The sequence below is a fragment of the Paramisgurnus dabryanus genome, chromosome 17 (genome assembly GCF_030506205.2).
Source record: "Paramisgurnus dabryanus chromosome 17, PD_genome_1.1, whole genome shotgun sequence".
Taxonomy (NCBI): Eukaryota; Metazoa; Chordata; class Actinopteri; order Cypriniformes; family Cobitidae; genus Paramisgurnus; species Paramisgurnus dabryanus.
Window position 1 is genome coordinate 18,001,520 of NC_133353.1, and position 20,691 is coordinate 18,022,210.

The following is a 20,691-nucleotide window of genomic DNA, read 5'->3' on the forward strand; positions in this document are numbered from 1 at the left end:
AAGAAGTGAAAGAAGTTATAGTGCCTGAACTGACTGCGTTGCTTGTAAATCAGTCTCCTGACAAAATCCGCTGCCAAGTAGAACTGGAAGCACCACAAGAAAATATAATTCCAGTGGAATTAATTGTGGATACAGGATCAAGTGTGTCCATCCTGCCTGAGACATTGTTCATGAAACATTTTGCAAACTGTGAGCTGAAAGAACCTCATGTGAGATTAGTCACATATTCACGTGAGCACTTACCCACCTTAGGCTGTTTTTCTGCTTCTGTGTCATATGATGGGGCTGCAACCAAAGCCAATTTCTATGTGGTTAAAACGGGATCACCACTTTTGGGCATGGACTTGATTAAAGCCTTAAACTGTCACATTGTGGGAGGTAGTATTGTCTCATCATCAGCTCCTGTTGTTTCACCTGTGTCAGAAATAGATCATACAGCAGCCAGCTCGTTTGGGTGTGTCAAAGGCTTTGTGCACAAAGTACAGATTGATCCATCAGTTAAACCAGTGCAGCACAAACTATGCAGATTACCGCTGAGTGTACGGGAGGAAGTTTCTAAGGAAATAAATCGCTTACTGAGAGATGGAATAATTGAAAAGATAGATGCTTCGCCGTGGGTGTCACCAATCGTTGTAACTAGAAAGAAATTTGGGGAAATTCGTGTGTGTGTGGATTTGAGAGAACCTAATCGGGCTGTAATTACTGACTGCTACCCATTACCTCATATGGAGGATCTTTTCACGGAGCTCAGAGGTGCTACTGTGTTCTCTCAAATTGATTTGCAAAGTGCATACCACCAATTACCTTTACATGAGGAGAGTCAAAATTTGACTGCATTCATCACACACGATGGATTATTTAGATTCACTAAGGTTCCTTTCGGATTGGCTTCGGCACCCTCTGCCTTTAAAAAAATGATGAAAACAGTTCTTGAGGGTCTACCAGGTGTACAGAATTACTTAGAAGATCTCATCGTGTACGGTCGAGATAAAGCCACCCACGACGTTAATCTACAGGCAGTGCTCGCACGACTTACAAACATTGGTCTGAAACTCAACATGGGGAAAAGCAAATTTGGCCAGAGCAGAATTCGATATCTAGGCCATGAAATTTTCAAAGATCGACTACATCCTAACCCTGACTCAGTGGATGCTATTGCAAATGCCCCGGCACCAACAGACCTACCCTCATTACGGTCCTTTCTGGGTCTTACGTCTTTGTTTAGCAAATTCATTCCGAACTATGCAATGGTAGTTGAGCCCCTGCGTGAGATACTCAGAGCATCCCAGAATGGATTTACATGGACAGAGGCAGCTGAGGACAGTTTTCGAGGGCTAAAACAGCTGTTAACCCACAGCCCGGCCTTAGCTTTATTCGACCCTGCCTTACCAACACTCGTGTCCACCGATGCTTCAGATTATGGCATCGGAGGTGTTATCACCCAACTGCACCCAGATCATACAGAAAGTCCAATGGCATTTGCTTCCCGCATGTTAACGCCAGCTGAAGGAAAATACAGTACAGTTGAGAAAGAAGCATTAGCGTGTGTCTGGACAGTAGAACGCTGGAGGACCTTTGGGGCAGGAAGTTTACACTGAGGAAGGACCACCAAGCACTAACCATATTACTGGCCACAAGAGGAACAGAGCAGGAATGAGAATAGCTCGCTGGTCAGCCAGACTACTTTGTTTTAATTACAATCTGGATTACAGACCAGGTAAATCAAACTTTGTAGCTGATTGTTTGTCTAGATTGCCACTACCTCATTCCGATGCTGGCCAGGGTGAGGAACTGGGCCTTATCGCAGAGATTTCAAAGGACGTTTCAAGAGCCATTCCAATGAAGGAACTTATTGAGGAGTGCAAATCTTGTCCAGAATTGTCCAAGCTGCATGCCCAAATCATACAAGGATGGCCTAAAACACAGAAACAAATGGATCCAACAATCACGGCATACTTTCCTATCAGACATGAACTAGCTGTGGATGATAAGTATATCATGAGAGGACAGAGATTGGTTGTGCCAGTTACTTTGCGCTCTAAACTCATTCACTTAGCACATGAGGGACACCAAGGAGTGGTACGAACTAAGGAACGAAGAGGAATAAAAGTAAGAGTAATGTTGGAACTGTGTGCGTGATGCTTTCTTCGTTTACAATCCTTACATATTAAGCTCCAAACATTACATAATTATATATATTTTTTGTGATTTTTTTGTGATGGCTGTTCAATAAGTATAATGTGTTAGATTTTTTTTCTGCTGGAGTACATTGGGAGGAAATCTGATGGTTCAGTATTTTACTTACCCAGTCAGATTTTCCACTGGCATCACAAAAAAGTACAAAATAAAAATAAAATAGGCATATTCTATATTTGTTGTTTCTGACACGTGTAACCTTAATAAATATGACACCTAAGATTATGACATTATTTACATCCCAACCAATGTCCAAATCAAAATTTTGCCCTTGCCTTAGCTAAATGACTGTACTCATTAGTGTTCAAAATGTTTATTTGCAAAGAAAATTTAATGATTTTATTTATTACTGTGTTCATGTTCATTTAAAGAGGAAGTAGGTAAATCCAATTCTTTACTTATGAGCATTTTGTGGCCTAGTTGTATTTTAGTTTGTATAGTTAATGTCAGCTTGATAAAGTTTGGCACTCATAAAGGGACATTTTTTCCGATCCGGCCCTCAGCCTAAATGGTTTTGACACCCCTGGTTTAAATAAATGTGACCAGTCACGGAAAGTAGGGACACAAGTCGGATCGGGGGCATTTTGAGTTATTCACGGATTCTGAAAGTGCAGTTTCTAAGCTTTACAACGATGTGTAACACATGGAAATCTGATATGATTTGGAGAAGTTGTGGCCATTTGAATGTAGGAACTCAAAGCCAAGAAAATAGACTCTGAAAGTTACAACTTTCTCCTGCTGGGAGAGACAATAGGGCTCATTTACATCTCATTTAGCTAAGCCATACCCCCTGTAAAGCCATTTTGAGATAAAAAATGGATGACAACATGCAAAAATAAACAGGACTTTTTACCTTTGTGTTGGGGGCCCTCGCACGTTTATTTACCCCTACATGGTGCCTCCGAGAAAACAATGCACGGTGGGCAAGTGCATCAAGTGGGTAAATATCAGTGGGCTATTTAATGTTGTTACTGACACATTTGGGTACTGTGTAGGTCAAACAAACCCCACATTTTAGAAAAACGGGGGCACTAGTGAGCGACTTAAGAGACACACCTATGTCTGACCTGTTTGTCCACACTTAACAGTTGACAACTCGGATGTATGTGCCAAATTTGAAGTTAATCTAAGCATGCCAAGAGCCTTAAATATGCCTGAAATTATAGTAAATTTTGATGCGTTGCCACGGCAACAGCGTTCGAGATGTCAAAAATCCCTTTCACAATTTATGATCTCCAATGTCTCGGCATCATGTTGACCTCGTTTGGTGTCAATCGCATGAAGCCTCTAGGAGGAGTATTTAAAAGTTCACAGCATGTAACTGTCAGCCTTAAAGCAGACATATCATGCTTTTAAATCTGTCCTTTTTACATATAAATCATCTATTTGTGGTCTATATAAAGCGAAACTGCAATGCTTGGGTCTGAATTCCTCCTTATTATAGCCCCACAGGCCCCCTTTCTACCCCTTTTCTGATGTGCATCTGAGAGCAACTCGTTTTGGTGCTGTCTTTTTAAATGCACGTCATACCCTGCCCCCTCTCCAGGTTGCAGAGGTGACACTCGGTTAAACTCCACCCCAGTCGGCCATTTTTGTAGTTTTATAGCAGAGATACTATTATCTAGCGGCACAGAAACTTTTTATTCACTCGTTATTCACAAAATGTCAACAACGGAAGACTTGTCCATCCAGCCTTATATGTTCGCGCCAGAGTCAGAAACGGAGCGAGATGAAAATGAAGACGACGAACCTGCAGAACAAACGTCTTCATGTGGAGGTATCGCAATGGTGTGTTAATGCTGTATATTAACAATTATAAAGTTGACTATTATTCTTAGTTTATTGTAAGTTGTTGTAATATGCTATAACTTAATCCCGGGTTGATGACGACATGCAGGCTGCAGCCTTCAGATTGAGAAACGGCACTGCTAAACCATGACCACCGTGTACTTTACTGTTTTTAAAGTTATTTACAGCTTACCGAAGTGCTCTGCTCGTCGTCTCCAAAGATAGAAGTAATTGACCTCTCAATCAGACGAAGTCTATCGGCAAATCCTACTTTATACTGGTGGAGGTTGGTGAAATAGTTATCCTTGAAGTGCTTCGCACACAAAAAAATGACATTTCCGTGAAAAATAAAACTCAACCAGGCACAGGTTCAACAACCAAACATTTTTAATTACTCTCTCGTAACTTATGCATCCTTGAGCTTGGACTACAATATCGCAGCGAGAAATTGAAAATGGCGGATTGCTCGTAGTGTTGGGCAAGGAGTCGATGTCCATATTTAGCAGTTCCGCTGCAAATACTGTGACATAATTGTTCAAAAAACGTAATAGATAATAGAAAAATCAGAACAGGTTGGAAAATATGAACAAAACAGAATATAACGATATCAACAAAGCACCTGAAGAGACTAATTTCAACTTTTATGTACTTCTAAACACTACAAATATACAACAAAATGCATTTAAGAGCTAAGAAAGTGGATTTAGCATGATATGTCTCCTTTAAATATGCCTTTAAATGAAAGTAAAGTTTGACGCGTTGCCATGGGAACAGCGTTCAAGATATCAAAAATCCCTTCACAATATATCATCTACAATGTCTCGGCATCATGTTGACCAATTTTGGTGTCAATCGCATGAAAATCCTAGAAGAAGTATTTAAAAGAACATCGGATGGAACGGTCAAAAAAATCCACCTTTGTGACTGACACACTTCCTGGCGCCTGGTGGTGGCGCTATACCTGGGAGTCACAATAGGCACATCAATGCGATCGGAATCTTCAGACGAACAAACACCCCGTGTGTCATCACAATAAGACATTTTTTGCCTTAGATATTATAGTGACTTCCTGTTTCTCTGATTTCGTCATGAATTTGTCGCCTCTGACGGCTGTGCCAAATTACAAGAGTTTTCGAGTATGTTAAGGCACCCAAAATGTCCAAAAGTGTTAAAATAATAATGATAATAATAAAAATAATAATCCGAGCAAAAACAATAGGGCTTTGCACCTTTCGGTGCAGGCCATTCTGGTGCTCGGTGCCCTAATGCGTACATTTTCAATAAATGCCTTCATTTTCTTTTCTGACATAGCCTACTGCAGTTCTTATCAAAACACACTAGACATGCAAAATCTGTGGCACTGTTTGTGTGAAATTATATTTATTTTGTCCATTAAAAGTGTGTTTCACTTTAATAAGCATGATCAGCGCAGCAAAAATAGACTCAGTGTGAATGCACTCATTATTATGAAAACCAGTTAAACGTCAACCTTTTGAAAACCCCAAATAAGTCATACCCAAACTAAAATTAGATACAGTTCATGAAGCCTTTGCACTAAAAGCATAAGCTTAGCTTAGCACACCATCAAATCACAACAAATAGTGGGATTATAACTGTTTTTGCTACAAACTCACTTTATAACAGAATTCGAGTGTTTTAAATAACCATTTGTGAGCTGATGTGGCTTTGGATCATAAAATGACACTATAATATAAAGTTATTGTATTCTACAGTGCTAAAGGCTATGTTTATAAGCGTTGCATTATAATAAATATAGCTACTGTATTGGTTATTAAAATACCCGACATGACTGGAAGAACACAGATAGACCATACATAATCCCAACTGAGTTTATTTTCTTCTTGTTTTATCCGTCAAAACTTCTTTATGTGCATGTTTTTAGCAGCAGGCTATTCCCTTATACGGTGTATGATAACACTGACCCAACCTCTCGTTTGTGTGTCAAATCTGGACTGTCTCTGCACGAGGGCGCCCTCAGGCATCACGTATATCGCCATGTTTGGACTAAAAATTGAATAAATATTACTCCTCTCTTTAGAAATTTGAAGTAAACATATAAAATCAATCAATATTTCTTCAAACATGCACGCCTTTGAACCAAATCCCGAGGGATAATGTTTTGTGAAGAGCTTTCATGATGAGCAGGCATTAGATTTTTCTCAAAGAATGCGACTGAGGGTTATATTTACTTTTACAGGTATGAACTCCGATTTTCCTTTTCATAACTCGTGACACAAATCAAAGCATTACTGTAACTTAAAGATTTATCTAAATAAAATAAACGTCAAACACAAATGCTGGAGCCTTAGACCTTTCTAATGATGTATTGTTTGTTGTGTTAAGTTAAATCTTTTACATTAAATGAGTAAACAATAGTGATAAGCTACATTTGCTGGGAATAGTATACTGACATTAAGACAAATAATTTGTATTACAGGTTAAAATAAAGACCTAAAATGTGTACTTTTGACTTTTTTTCACCACAGGTCTGAAAGAAGACATTTTATTGAAGACAAATAGCCCAAATTCTCAACATCGACCAGTGAAAAAAACAACGTGTTTGCCTGCCGTGTCTCGCCATAATAATAATCAATCACCAATGCGAACCGCGACGCATTTCAGCCGGAATCGGCCCAACTGTGCTTGCTATCTGTCCTGGGTAACTACCAGCATAAAATCGGCATATGATATGTCAGACTGATATCAGTCAATCGGTGCATCTCTATTTTATACAAGCTAAAGGACGTTAACATTAGAGCTGGCCTGTTACAAGGCTCGTAAGTTAAACGTTGGCTGCGCTGTTTCTTACCTTGCTCTATGTTGACTTTAGTTCCAGCATGTCCCTGATCGCCACATTTTTTTAAATATTTGTTTATAACATTTCTAAGGCCTCTATTTTCTTCTTCTCTTCTTCTCTTTTCTTTTTCTTTTCTTTTCTGAGCACCGGACTTGTGCTGAGTCTGACCGGACATTTTGAGCGTACTGAACTTCAAATCAAATGACATCATTCAATTTTGATCAGTGGCCAAACCATTTTTGTGTTGGGCGGGGGGGGGGGGGGCTTCTTGACCACTATTTCAAGTACAGGAAGAAAACAAAGAAAAAGTTTTTATGTATCTGAAATATTAGATATTTTTCCACAATTATGCCTATTTTCTTTATTTTTTAACAATTATTCCATAGGTTCCAGTTCTGGGGCCCCCCCTGGGCCCGGGACAACATACCCACTTGTCCCCCCCCCGTTGGTGGGTGTGGCTCTCACGGTACTTTGACATCATCCGACTGCGGCACCGCATAAAGTCGAACAAGCCAGTGACACAAAAACAAACAAACACTGCTTATGCAGTATTTAAATACACACAGACAATGACGCCCCCCGCTGCACGCTAATCTCCAGAAAAACAAGCCAATTTCAACCGCAAAATGTTCACTTTTAAATATACAAAAACTGCTATCTCAAACAGGGAGAGGCTTCTTCGTGATCTCAACTAACAGATTCTGCAAAAAAAACAAAAATCACCAATTTTGAAAAATAAAACTTTCTTTCTCATTATCTCGAAAGTTGTGCTGCCGACTTTTGTCACTGGTTTCCGTGACGGGTCGCAAATGTTAATCACCATATCTGTAACTTTTACAATTGATATATATAGATGCATTGCAATCAAGGGCGTAGGTTTGATTCTGGCATTGGTGGGGACATAAATAAAATGCATTGCAAAAACTGTTTATCACCGTTTACTTGACACAAACAACAGACAACTCAGTATGCACTTTACTCAGTAACATCTGACTCGCCACCCCCGGCCATCCCAAATTTCTAATAAACAATTAGTTATGTCCTAGAGCCTAATAAACAGTAACTGTTTAAGTCTTTGTCAAAAAAAAAGAAAATCACATTGTAATATATAACCATATTTACTTTATAACAATGAAGAATATGCAATTAATATATAATTCTTAATTTAATTTTGCCAAAAAAAATCTCAGTGTTGAAGTAGGTATGTATATCATGCTGTTTCCTGAACAACGTTTATTAACGTTTCTGTAGTTCACATTAAATCTTCTTTTCATTAACAGACAGTTAATCAGTGTGAAAAAAAATAATTTTAAGTTTAAAATGCAACCTTACATTATGTCTACATCTGTGCAAGTAATGACCACAGTGCAGTAATGTAAAGTATTCAGCAATCATGACATGAATTCATGTTTTTACCATGTTTGGGTTATTTTCTTTCATGGATTAGGGACCCCCTAAATAACCTTGCTACCCCATTTATAAAAGGTTGACAAAAGTTTGCAACTCCTCAGGTTAACATGGGATTGTCGTGTATTGGTGACAACACTGTCCTTGAATCATTATGTGACACAACTTGTTCCGTATTTTGTGAATGAAACAGTTACAGTGGGTATAATAATACTTTCTTCCTCACTTACCTGTAGCCCGAATAATCACGCGCGTCTTGTTGAGTGAACTTTGGCGCGTTGTACAAAGTGAAACCATCCTATCACACGTAGCGAGTAAAGACAAGCCCATAAAGTGATGTGATTTAGAGAGGCGGGACTCAAGAAATGCTAATCCAATCATATTAGCAATGTGATTAGAGAGGCGGGACTAAAGAAATGCAAAGCCAATCATATTAGCGATGTGAGTTACGGAGGCGGGCATTGCAGAGAACGAAAGCTGTTAACCGTTTGTGTACCACATAGAGCGTCATTTTTACAGAACGGGATTGCAAAAGATTTCTAGTCTCATTTAAATGATTCCTGAAAAAAAATATAATAAGTAAAAAATAGAAAACACAAGAATAAGAAGGACATTAGTGGTTATATATAAATACAGATTAATTGTTTGGTCGAAATTATTGCTAGGGACAATTCAGTCTTCCCTGAATATTGCTAGGGACATGTCCCTAGCGTCCCACCCTAAATCTACGCCCATGATTGCAATGACTTTATTTATTATTTATGTTATTTATTTTACAGACCATACATAATTCATCATTACTCCTAACTATATATAAACTATTCACATGTCAACATTTAAAATAGTATGTTGAATTGAAAAAACTAAGCTTCCTTAAAATAATATAATTATTAAAGAATACAGTTCAACTGAACTTTAAAACCTAGTTCATTTCTGTGATACATTAATGCTATCAGACTAGTCTTTCCGTTAGTATAATAGAATACAATACAGTACAGGTGAAATACACTTTAACCCCCTGGGGTCCAAAAACTCAGCGCCGCGTTTTGACGTGTTTTCTCCTTATCATAGCAGAATTAACTTAAAATATTCCATTAATAATAATCATACACTTACGTGTTTGACATCATTTGAAACTGTGAAGGGTCTTCTTTCATTTGTGTACATTCACAATAACTACAGATCTTTGTGTTTTTGTCAAATAAAGAAAATAAACAGGGTGGGCATTCAGACATTTCTGTCTCCACCAGCTGTCTTTTAAAAAAAAAAGTTACTCTGCTGATACTCATCACACAAACATGAGACCCATATCCAAAGAAAGCCTGAAATGTCTACTTTTAAACTAGCTAATTATAATTGAAAACAAATATTGCCTGTTTATATAATCTGCATTGAAGTATAGAGAGTACTTTTTTCCTGGCTGACTCATTATCTCTAATGTGGTCATGCCCACAGGCGGTACCCGCTGTTCACATGGTAATGAACAGACAAACAGTTCAAACAATGACAAACAAAGCGTAGAGTTTTATCAGATTTAAAGACTTTACTGCATGTTTGGATAAAAAACTTTATACACATACGTGAGTAAGATCTTCATTTATGTCTGGACATTGAGGAAGAGAAGCTTTTATCTTTAATGTTAACATTCCCGAAGAAGAACAATGGAAGACCCACTGGAGGAGGATATTTTCCAGAAAGTAAGTAATTTATCCTCATTTATATTTGCTATCATGTAATATGCTTATGGCTTGTGCAGTTCAGCCTACATAAGCGACCTCAGCAGACTGCACGCTTTGGATTGAAAAACTTTCGCATTGTTTACAAACGAGGACACGCAAACTCACGTAATGGCGGATAACTGTTACATGTCCTACAGTGTTAGACACAGTAATTCACTTTCGTATCCTTCATGGCAACTTTCGGTAAGGCTGCACTGCAGGATCTTTTAAGTTTGTGCTGTAATATGATTCCATATATTGTTTACATGCAATGCAAATTCCATACATTGCGCTTTACACGCGACACCCTTTTTTATGAGCGCCAGACGCGAGTACTCGCGCACATGGTCGCCATATGCAATGTGTTTTTAAAGTTCATACGCGAGTAGTAAATATAGGCGACATACTGTCACATAAAAATGATTGATGGTGCCCTTTGACCTGCGAGGGAGGGGCTGACCTTTTGACCTGCGAGGGAGGGGTGACCTTTGACCGGACCACCCACGTCGTGAACCTTTGACCTCCTGGGAGGGGCTAACCTTTGACCGGACCTCCCACATCGTGAACTTTTGACCGGGACCACCCACGTCGCGCTGAACTTTTAACCGGACCGCCCACGTCGCGTTGAACTTTTAACTGGACCGCCCACGTCACGTTGACATGTTTACGTCCGGGGTTATCTCCGGGGCGCGTTAAATCATGTCCTCCTACGATAAAACACTAAAAACAGTGTTTACACAAGTGGTCTTCATTAAAACACATTCCATGCTCCCATCATAATTTATATAAGGTGGGGCATAATATGTATAATAAAAGCCAGGGAAATCAGAGTTACGACAAAATCATAACTTTTTTTACGAAAAAAATGTAACTTTTAACATGCATTGAAATTTTAACATGCACCTTTTTAGAATGCGTGACATCGTTATAATCTGCCATGCTGGCATTGAAATATTGTGAAATCCTCTCATTGATTAGTTTCATTAAACACAATTTTTTATGTGAAATGATCAAAGAAATTAAGTGTTCTTTCTTTTCTTTTAAACGTCATCCTGGCTTATAAGGCTATATTCATGGTGAGAATAAGCTGTAATTATATAAAGTAAGATTAGAAAAGATGTTTAAAATGAACTTTCTCTAATAATCTTAGTACTAGGTATGGATTCGCCTGATTAAAAAACATGATCAAAAGTATCAACAGAATAAAAAATGCTTCTCACAGCAGGAGATGAAATACAATCTAAAAGAATAATGAACATTGAATTCTGTCAAGATTAACATTTTTGGTGTATTTTCTCTAGAGATTAAAAACAATGCGTCATTTTTAAATGTCCTATTCTGCATTTTGTATAGATGACCTGTTTTTCAAAACAGAAATTATGTTTTTTCAAATAAACTGTTCAATACAAAGATATGGTCTTCTGCCACTTACACAGATCGTAGTCCTTAAAGTTGCATTCCTGAGAGATGCTTCCACTCCGAATCGTAAATCGTTATGGCAGTGCCCGGGTGAGGACCGAGATATTTTGTTTTTTAACTCGTAAAGCATGTCCAGTCCTCCTGCGATAGCAGGACTGTGTTTATACAAGGGGCCTGCATTAATGCAGATTGCGTTGCTTTCATCATACTAATAAGTACAGCATAAGTAAAGACAAAAAGACACATATTACAAAACATTACTCGTCTAAAAACTGAGACTTTTAACTTTAGGTTATTAGTATATTAGGTTTAGTATAGTTTTCAGACTTTCAGAAAGAACTCATCAACTTAAAGAATAAAGCACTTATCAATTACATTTATTTTAATCTCAGAAACACATTTTCGTCTAGTATTTATTATTGCACCTGAAATACAAGTACCTGAGACATGCTCACACTCCTTAGCCAAAACACTAAAACTTTTAGTGCTTTTGTATTTAATATAATATTTAATAATATTTGACAAATTACTCCATACAAGACAAACAAATTAGATGCATTCAATGAACACAACATACACAATCTTACTTCATCACATGCTTTGAAGCACTCATTTCTCTGTCTCTGCTATTCTCGGTTAGTAATGTCTATAAGACAGAAGTTAAAAATCAAACTACTTACACATTTAAATTTAAAGTCTATTAAATTAAAACACATTTTTGTCAAATGTGTATACAATGTTTTTATGTAATAAATAAAGTTTTGTAGATACATACTCTAGGTAATAACCACATGTAAATAATTAATTTATAAAGCTTTTTCTACTTTATTCTACATCATTATAGCAGGTGATGATTTGGAGCAGCCCAGTGGGCATTTTTTGAAATGTGCCATGGTGAAGATCAAAGCTTACAGTAACCTTATTTTTTATCATATCATCTTCAAATTTGAAACATAGATTGGTCAGACATGTGGTCTTAAGTCTATGTTGTATTTGGGTTGGTATGGCACATTTAATATGACATTATTAATTAAATAAAAACACGTTTAATTTTAATAAAACATTTTCACCACACTTCAGTGTCTATAACATTTAGCTTTTTTTACATATCTGAATTCTGATAACTGAGAAGTAAAGACACAAGTGTCTTCTTTTTAGAGATATCAAAATTGTGTCTGTAGGTCAATGGGTTTTGGAACTACAGTTTTTTTAGTGTGGGCATGTAAATTTCATGATTTGGCCTGAAAACGGCTGTCTGGATTAACAGGTTAATGTCAGTTCAGTCAGAACAACTTTTGTCATACACAATTGTTTAAAGATTAGAATAAACAACTTGCGTCTAAAATATGTCATCAACCCCATAAACGCGACATGTCATTTATACAAACTAACAGTTTATACAATGTACTAGTTGCGCATTAATAGTATATTTTGCAACTGTTTTTACTATTTGAGCTCATGAGCGTATATTTTTTAAAAGTTTTCCAGATAGATGAAATCACTATTGTGTGAGGTCTTCAAAAAGATTTATGTTTCTAAACATTTAGGCTTGTGAAGTGATTATAACTGTTTGTTAGAAACACTGGGTACAGCTTGCTGTTTTTTAAAATCAAGGGGCCATATAAAATTACGTTAAAGTTGGTTCTCTTTTGAATAGTTTCTCTGCAATATCATCGTTTAGAACACGCGCAACATATGTTTGATATAATTCTTGTTACGAACATAATATTCTTGATGGTTGCAACAAAGATAGTACTTGTACACCAGGGCATACTCTTTGGACCATTTAAAGGTAAAATGCTTCATCATTCTTGTAAATGTTAGCACCCCGACATTTTCTGAAGCTTTCTATAAAAATCTAGACCGAAGTAAAACAGTTTGCACACTCTTATAGTGAAACATCTTGGTGATGATGTAGACAAAATAATAAATTGATGACATTAAGACAGAGAAGCCATAGGTTTTGAGTGTAAATGGTTGTTTTTATGAGACCAGAGCAAACACTCTGTGGGTAAGCCCTGTGCATGAAGATCTTAACAATCGTTACTTTGTAGATATTCTAGATAAATCAGAGAACGAGTTGAGACAGTAATCGCAATGTGTTGTGCACTTGAATCCTGAAAACATGAAATCTTACAATTTCTGTTTGCATAAATTAGTGTGATGAGTTAAACTAAAATAAACAAGAACAAAAAACTTTTGTCATGTATGGCTGATTAAAGATTGGAATAAACAGTTGTGCCAAAATACTTCAACAAACACCTAAAAGATGAAACAACATATCATCATCATATGACAAAACTATAAGTGATGATTGTACTAGTTAAACATTATTAGTTTTCTTACTACTGTTTTTACAATTTGAACTCGTCTGTACATCATTTTACAGTTAAACAAAATCAGTATGGTGTGAGGTGTTGAAGGGCTCTTGTTTGGCTTATAAACCTTCAGGATTGTGGCATGATAACAGTTTACCACTGTTAAATCAGCACTCACTCCTAGAGAATTGTGAAATGTAAAATGTATCATAAAAACAACCATTTACACTCAAAACCTATGGCTTCTCTGTCTTAATGTCATCAATTTATTATTTTGTCTACATCATCACCAAGATGTTTCACTATAAGAGTGTGCAAACTGTTTTACTTCGGTCTAGATTTTTATAGAAAGCTTCAGAAAATGTCGGGGTGCTAACATTTACAAGAATGATGAAGCATTTTACCTTTAAATGGTCCAAAGAGTATGCCCTGGTGTACAAGTACTATCTTTGTTGCAACCATCAAGAATATTATGTTCGTAACAAGAATTATATCAAACATATGTTGCGCGTGTTCTAAACGATGATATTGCAGAGAAACTATTCAAAAGAGAACCAACTTTAACGTAATTTTATATGGCCCCTTGATTTTAAAAAACAGCAAGCTGTACCCAGTGTTTCTAACAAACAGTTATAATCACTTCACAAGCCTAAATGTTTAGAAACATAAATCTTTTTGAAGACCTCACACAATAGTGATTTCATCTATCTGGAAAACTTTTAAAAAATATACGCTCATGAGCTCAAATAGTAAAAACAGTTGCAAAATATACTATTAATGCGCAACTAGTACATTGTATAAACTGTTAGTTTGTATAAATGACATGTCGCGTTTATGGGGTTGATGACATATTTTAGACGCAAGTTGTTTATTCTAATCTTTAAACAATTGTGTATGACAAAAGTTGTTCTGACTGAACTGACATTAACCTGTTAATCCAGACAGCCGTTTTCAGGCCAAATCATGAAATTTACATGCCCACACTAAAAAAACTGTAGTTCCAAAACCCATTGACCTACAGACACAATTTTGATATCTCTAAAAAGAAGACACTTGTGTCTTTACTTCTCAGTTATCAGAATTCAGATATGTAAAAAAAGCTAAATGTTATAGACACTGAAGTGTGGTGAAAATGTTTTATTAAAATTAAACGTGTTTTTATTTAATTAATAATGTCATATTAAATGTGCCATACCAACCCAAATACAACATAGACTTAAGACCACATGTCTGACCAATCTATGTTTCAAATTTGAAGATGATATGATAAAAAATAAGGTTACTGTAAGCTTTGATCTTCACCATGGCACATTTCAAAAAATGCCCACTGGGCTGCTCCAAATCATCACCTGCTATAATGATGTAGAATAAAGTAGAAAAAGCTTTATAAATTAATTATTTACATGTGGTTATTACCTAGAGTATGTATCTACAAAACTTTATTTATTACATAAAAACATTGTATACACATTTGACAAAAATGTGTTTTAATTTAATAGACTTTAAATTTAAATGTGTAAGTAGTTTGATTTTTAACTTCTGTCTTATAGACATTACTAACCGAGAATAGCAGAGACAGAGAAATGAGTGCTTCAAAGCATGTGATGAAGTAAGATTGTGTATGTTGTGTTCATTGAATGCATCTAATTTGTTTGTCTTGTATGGAGTAATTTGTCAAATATTATTAAATATTATATTAAATACAAAAGCACTAAAAGTTTTAGTGTTTTGGCTAAGGAGTGTGAGCATGTCTCAGGTACTTGTATTTCAGGTGCAATAATAAATACTAGACGAAAATGTGTTTCTGAGATTAAAATAAATGTAATTGATAAGTGCTTTATTCTTTAAGTTGATGAGTTCTTTCTGAAAGTCTGAAAACTATACTAAACCTAATATACTAATAACCTAAAGTTAAAAGTCTCAGTTTTTAGACGAGTAATGTTTTGTAATATGTGTCTTTTTGTCTTTACTTATGCTGTACTTATTAGTATGATGAAAGCAACGCAATCTGCATTAATGCAGGCCCCTTGTATAAACACAGTCCTGCTATCGCAGGAGGACTGGACATGCTTTACGAGTTAAAAAACAAAATATCTCGGTCCTCACCCGGGCACTGCCATAACGATTTACGATTCGGAGTGGAAGCATCTCTCAGGAATGCAACTTTAAGGACTACGATCTGTGTAAGTGGCAGAAGACCATATCTTTGTATTGAACAGTTTATTTGAAAAAACATAATTTCTGTTTTGAAAAACAGGTCATCTATACAAAATGCAGAATAGGACATTTAAAAATGACGCATTGTTTTTAATCTCTAGAGAAAATACACCAAAAATGTTAATCTTGACAGAATTCAATGTTCATTATTCTTTTAGATTGTATTTCATCTCCTGCTGTGAGAAGCATTTTTTATTCTGTTGATACTTTTGATCATGTTTTTTAATCAGGCGAATCCATACCTAGTACTAAGATTATTAGAGAAAGTTCATTTTAAACATCTTTTCTAATCTTACTTTATATAATTACAGCTTATTCTCACCATGAATATAGCCTTATAAGCCAGGATGACGTTTAAAAGAAAAGAAAGAACACTTAATTTCTTTGATCATTTCACATAAAAAATTGTGTTTAATGAAACTAATCAATGAGAGGATTTCACAATATTTCAATGCCAGCATGGCAGATTATAACGATGTCACGCATTCTAAAAAGGTGCATGTTAAAATTTCAATGCATGTTAAAAGTTACATTTTTTTCGTAAAAAAAGTTATGATTTTGTCGTAACTCTGATTTCCCTGGCTTTTATTATACATATTATGCCCCACCTTATATAAATTATGATGGGAGCATGGAATGTGTTTTAATGAAGACCACTTGTGTAAACACTGTTTTTAGTGTTTTATCGTAGGAGGACATGATTTAACGCGCCCCGGAGATAACCCCGGACGTAAACATGTCAACGTGACGTGGGCGGTCCAGTTAAAAGTTCAACGCGACGTGGGCGGTCCGGTTAAAAGTTCAGCGCGACGTGGGTGGTCCCGGTCAAAAGTTCACGATGTGGGAGGTCCGGTCAAAGGTTAGCCCCTCCCAGGAGGTCAAAGGTTCACGACGTGGGTGGTCCGGTCAAAGGTCACCCCTCCCTCGCAGGTCAAAAGGTCAGCCCCTCCCTCGCAGGTCAAAGGGCACCATCAATCATTTTTATGTGACAGTATGTCGCCTATATTTACTACTAATATATATTTATGTAAAAAGCAGGTAAGTTTATATAAGTAGTTGGGGTATGTGGTTAAAGAGTTGGTCACAAAAGATTGGTTAAAAATTTCACAGCATTTTTTACAGTGCACTTTATATGAACCTCAATTTGGTGATTCATAATTGTCAGGACTGGTGCCTAAAGCATATTTTTATCTGGTTATTGTAAGGTTAAAAAATAATTAAAAATGGAAAATGGGAAAACTTGTCTGTGTTACACTAACCTCTCTTTTAGTATGGTCTTCTTGTCTTCAATTGTTAAATGATCTTCATGGTCTCTCAAAAAGATTTCAAATGCCTCTAGTTGACCAACAGACATCTCTGGCACTGATAAGGTAAAGTACATCATAGTTAAGAGACAATGAAAACAATACAATAATGAAAAACATAGAATAAATATTATTCTTGCGAAAAGATGTTTCAAGAAAAATAACCAACCATTTTTAAGCGTGAATTAACATTTCATGCCTTCCTTAGTGATTTTTAAAGTAAACATGTTAGAGGCACAATAGATGATTTTAACATATCTTAACATATTTTTTTATCCATTGGAGACCACAGACATTAGGACAGCTTTTTAACATTATTATCCTTCAAAGGCACACACTAGACAGTCTGACTGAACTGCACACCACACACCTGACAACTGTGGTAATGATTCCACAGTGCTTTGAGATTTTACAGAAACTTAACAGCATAATCAACTGTTACTTCAGAAAAAAAAGAAATATGCTGTGACAGTTCTTGCATTAAGAACTGAAATCATCTTGGTCTCTGAGGGCACAAAACAACTAATCTTGTTAGAGCTGAAAGTGCCCTGGGAGATGCTCAAGAGAGAAAGAGGAAGAAATACCAAGAGCTGATGGAATATTGTAGGAGGACCATGTGTATGCCAATAAAGACTCTGAGCAAGGCCCACGCCACGCTGTGCTTAACTGGTGCTAAATGAAGAAGAGCCATAGGCAACAACATAGAAGCAGCAGAATAAACATTCGGATGGCTCTAGATAAAGAAGGGAGAGCAGTGGGGGTAAAATACTGCCACTTGGATGCAGGCCTGGGTCTGACACAGTGGTTGAAAGTTGTCTCTTATTGGCTATTGCAGGTATCCAGTCGAAAATAATCAAGTTTTTCAGCAAGCCTTAATTTTTAGATTATGCTGAGCAAAAGAGGTTTCCAAATGCTTCTTGGTTTCCAAATCTTGCATTTCTTGGTTCTTGGTTTCCAAATCTTGCATTTCTCTTGCATTTCATTTTAGCCCCTTAAAAGTCTGTTACATAAGCTGTCAGCAACTAAATATGTAATCACTCCAGCCCTCATGAAAATATAATATACATGATAAAGTAGGAGTTTTCAAACATTTTGACAACCGAACCCCCTTTACGTAAATAATTTACTTGAAGTACCCCATGAGATTTTTTAGGGCTAGATTTACTAAACAGGGTAAATTAGCGTGCAATGCAAAGGTTTACGATAAGTTTTGAAAAACCTGGTATTGTGTGACTTCTCCTAGTGACTTGTAATGAGGACGCTGAAGCGGCTGAATCCATTTGCAGATGTTTAATAAAACAAATCAAAGCAGACAAATTCAAATCACAAGGCAAATGGATTGTCAGAAAACAGGCAGTCAATCAAATAACAATATGCAGTCCAATCAAGGCAAACAATACAAAAGGGTAATCCAAAATATGTGAGTACAGATAAACAGGCAAAGGTCACAACAGATAAACAGAATGCAATGTAATAATGCTTTATAGGAATGGAGCAAGAAATTATGAGAGAAGCAGAGGGTGAGGCTCAGCTGGAACTTGGCGAGGGCTCCCTCTCCTGGCGTGGCATTACAGAACCCCCCATCCTAGACGCACCTCCTGGCACGTTACGGAGGCGACCTCTTGGTTGTGGCGCAGGGTGGTCAGGTCTTACTTACTTACTTTGCTGACGCTTTTATCCAAAGCGACTTACAATTGCTATATATGTCAGAGGTCGCACTCCTCTGGAGTAACCAGGGGCGTCATGCACCAATTTTTTTTAAGGGGGCACAGTGTCAACAGCTCACAGAAATTTGTGCATATACAGACATCAAACGAAATATTATAGAGCTTTCAGTCTTTTCCATGGCACTTACATTTCTAACAATCTGAAAACCCCTGCTTTCATGCAAAAACCTCCAAAATAAAAGTGATGACTAACTTTCATATCAAATACTATTCAATCGGAATAATGACACATTTGCATCATATTCACATCTGAAACGGCATGTTTTATTTAAGTCTTAATGGCTTGTTTAATTGTGTCATTAATGCATTTTGCACAACAACTACATTATCATATAAAATTAATGTAATTTTAAATCCATAAAGTATATAAACAACGAAAATTACATAAGCTATAGCCACGTGATTGATTTTAATGTTCAATAATGATTTTAAAAAATATGTTTAGATAAAATTATTAGAGGAACGGATTTTTGCATTAAATTTTACCTCATGTGAGCATGTGAGATTCCGCGCCCGCGTGAACTTTGGCGAACTTTGGCGTTGTGCCAAGAAGATGAATCTCTGCTAATATAACGTTGAGACGGTCACATTTAAAACCATACATTTTCTACACAGAGAAGGTTAACTGCACATTAGCGTACTGGGGTTTGGAAATGTTGTGAGCGTTTCTAACACGTTTTAATTCCTCAGATAGCCAAATGCAGCAGCAAGCCAGCAACAGCAGAGAGCTCGTGAGCGCGCCCAGACACTGATGACGTCTGCGGCTGCGCTCTGACTGCAGCGCCAGCTGCCGCCAGAATAAAAGTAATGTAACATGATCAAAACACGATCAAAACGGCGAAAATCTCCGAAAAGTGACAAGGATGCAGCACAGAATGTATAATATTGTGCATATTAACAGATTAAAAGTCAAATAACAGATTAATGGACGTTTATTTGATTTTGAGGTTGGATGCAAAATCCATTGGCCCAAAAAAACCAAGGGGGCAGGTGCCCCCTCAGTTTGAATGGGCATGACGCCTCTGGGAGTAACTAGGGGTCTTGCTCAGGGACACAATGGTGTGTCACAATGGATTCAAACCCAGGTCTCTCACACCAAAGGCGTGTGTCTTATCCACTGTGCCATCACCACCCCTGCTGGTCTGGCTCTATTGAATTCCTCAATGAGATTGGGATCCAAGATGTCGTCTACAGCTGACCAAGACCTTTCCTCTGGACCGTATCCCTCCCAATCTACCAGATAGTGGAGCCGACCCCCACATCGTCAAGAGTCTACCAACTCCCTGACAGCTAATGCTGGCTCCGCAGCAATGTCCAGCAGAGGAGGTGGCTCTTGACTCTCAGCATTGGGGTTGGTCTATGGGTGGAACGGTTTGAGGAGTGGTACGTTAAAAGAGGAAGAGATACGGTAAGTAACAGGCAGTTCTAAACGGTAAGTTACATCATTTATTTGTCTTATAATTTTGAAAGGTCCAACATACCTTGGGCTTAACCTCTTGCTTGGTAGCTGTTGTGTTTTTTGTGGTGTTCTGTCATTTGTGTCAAGTTTTGTTATTTCTTATGTACATGTTTAATCAAACATTTATTATAAATTAGAGCTATAAATGCTGCAAATAACATTTAGGGAGAAACATTAGCAGCCCAATAATGCAGTGTCTCTTTAAGAGAGGAGTGTGCATGTGACCGGTGTTTAATACATTAAAAAGGAAGCGCGAGATTCATTTAGTTTGTATTGACGTTCAACCCGGTGTGCAGCCACTTGGTAAGCTCTTCATTTCA

The 20,691-nt window shown here is 37.0% G+C and overlaps 1 protein-coding gene across 1 annotated transcript in view; it reads right to left on the reverse strand.

Moving 5' to 3' along the window:
• The window catches only part of kif6 (kinesin family member 6), a 677,660-nt gene that overhangs the window by 168,596 nt on the left and 488,373 nt on the right, over positions 1–20,691 (reverse strand). The window contains exon 14 of the mRNA XM_065274836.2: positions 17,141–17,243. Within this exon, the coding sequence (XP_065130908.2) occupies positions 17,141–17,243 (103 nt within the window). The remainder of the gene's footprint in view (positions 1–17,140; positions 17,244–20,691) is intronic.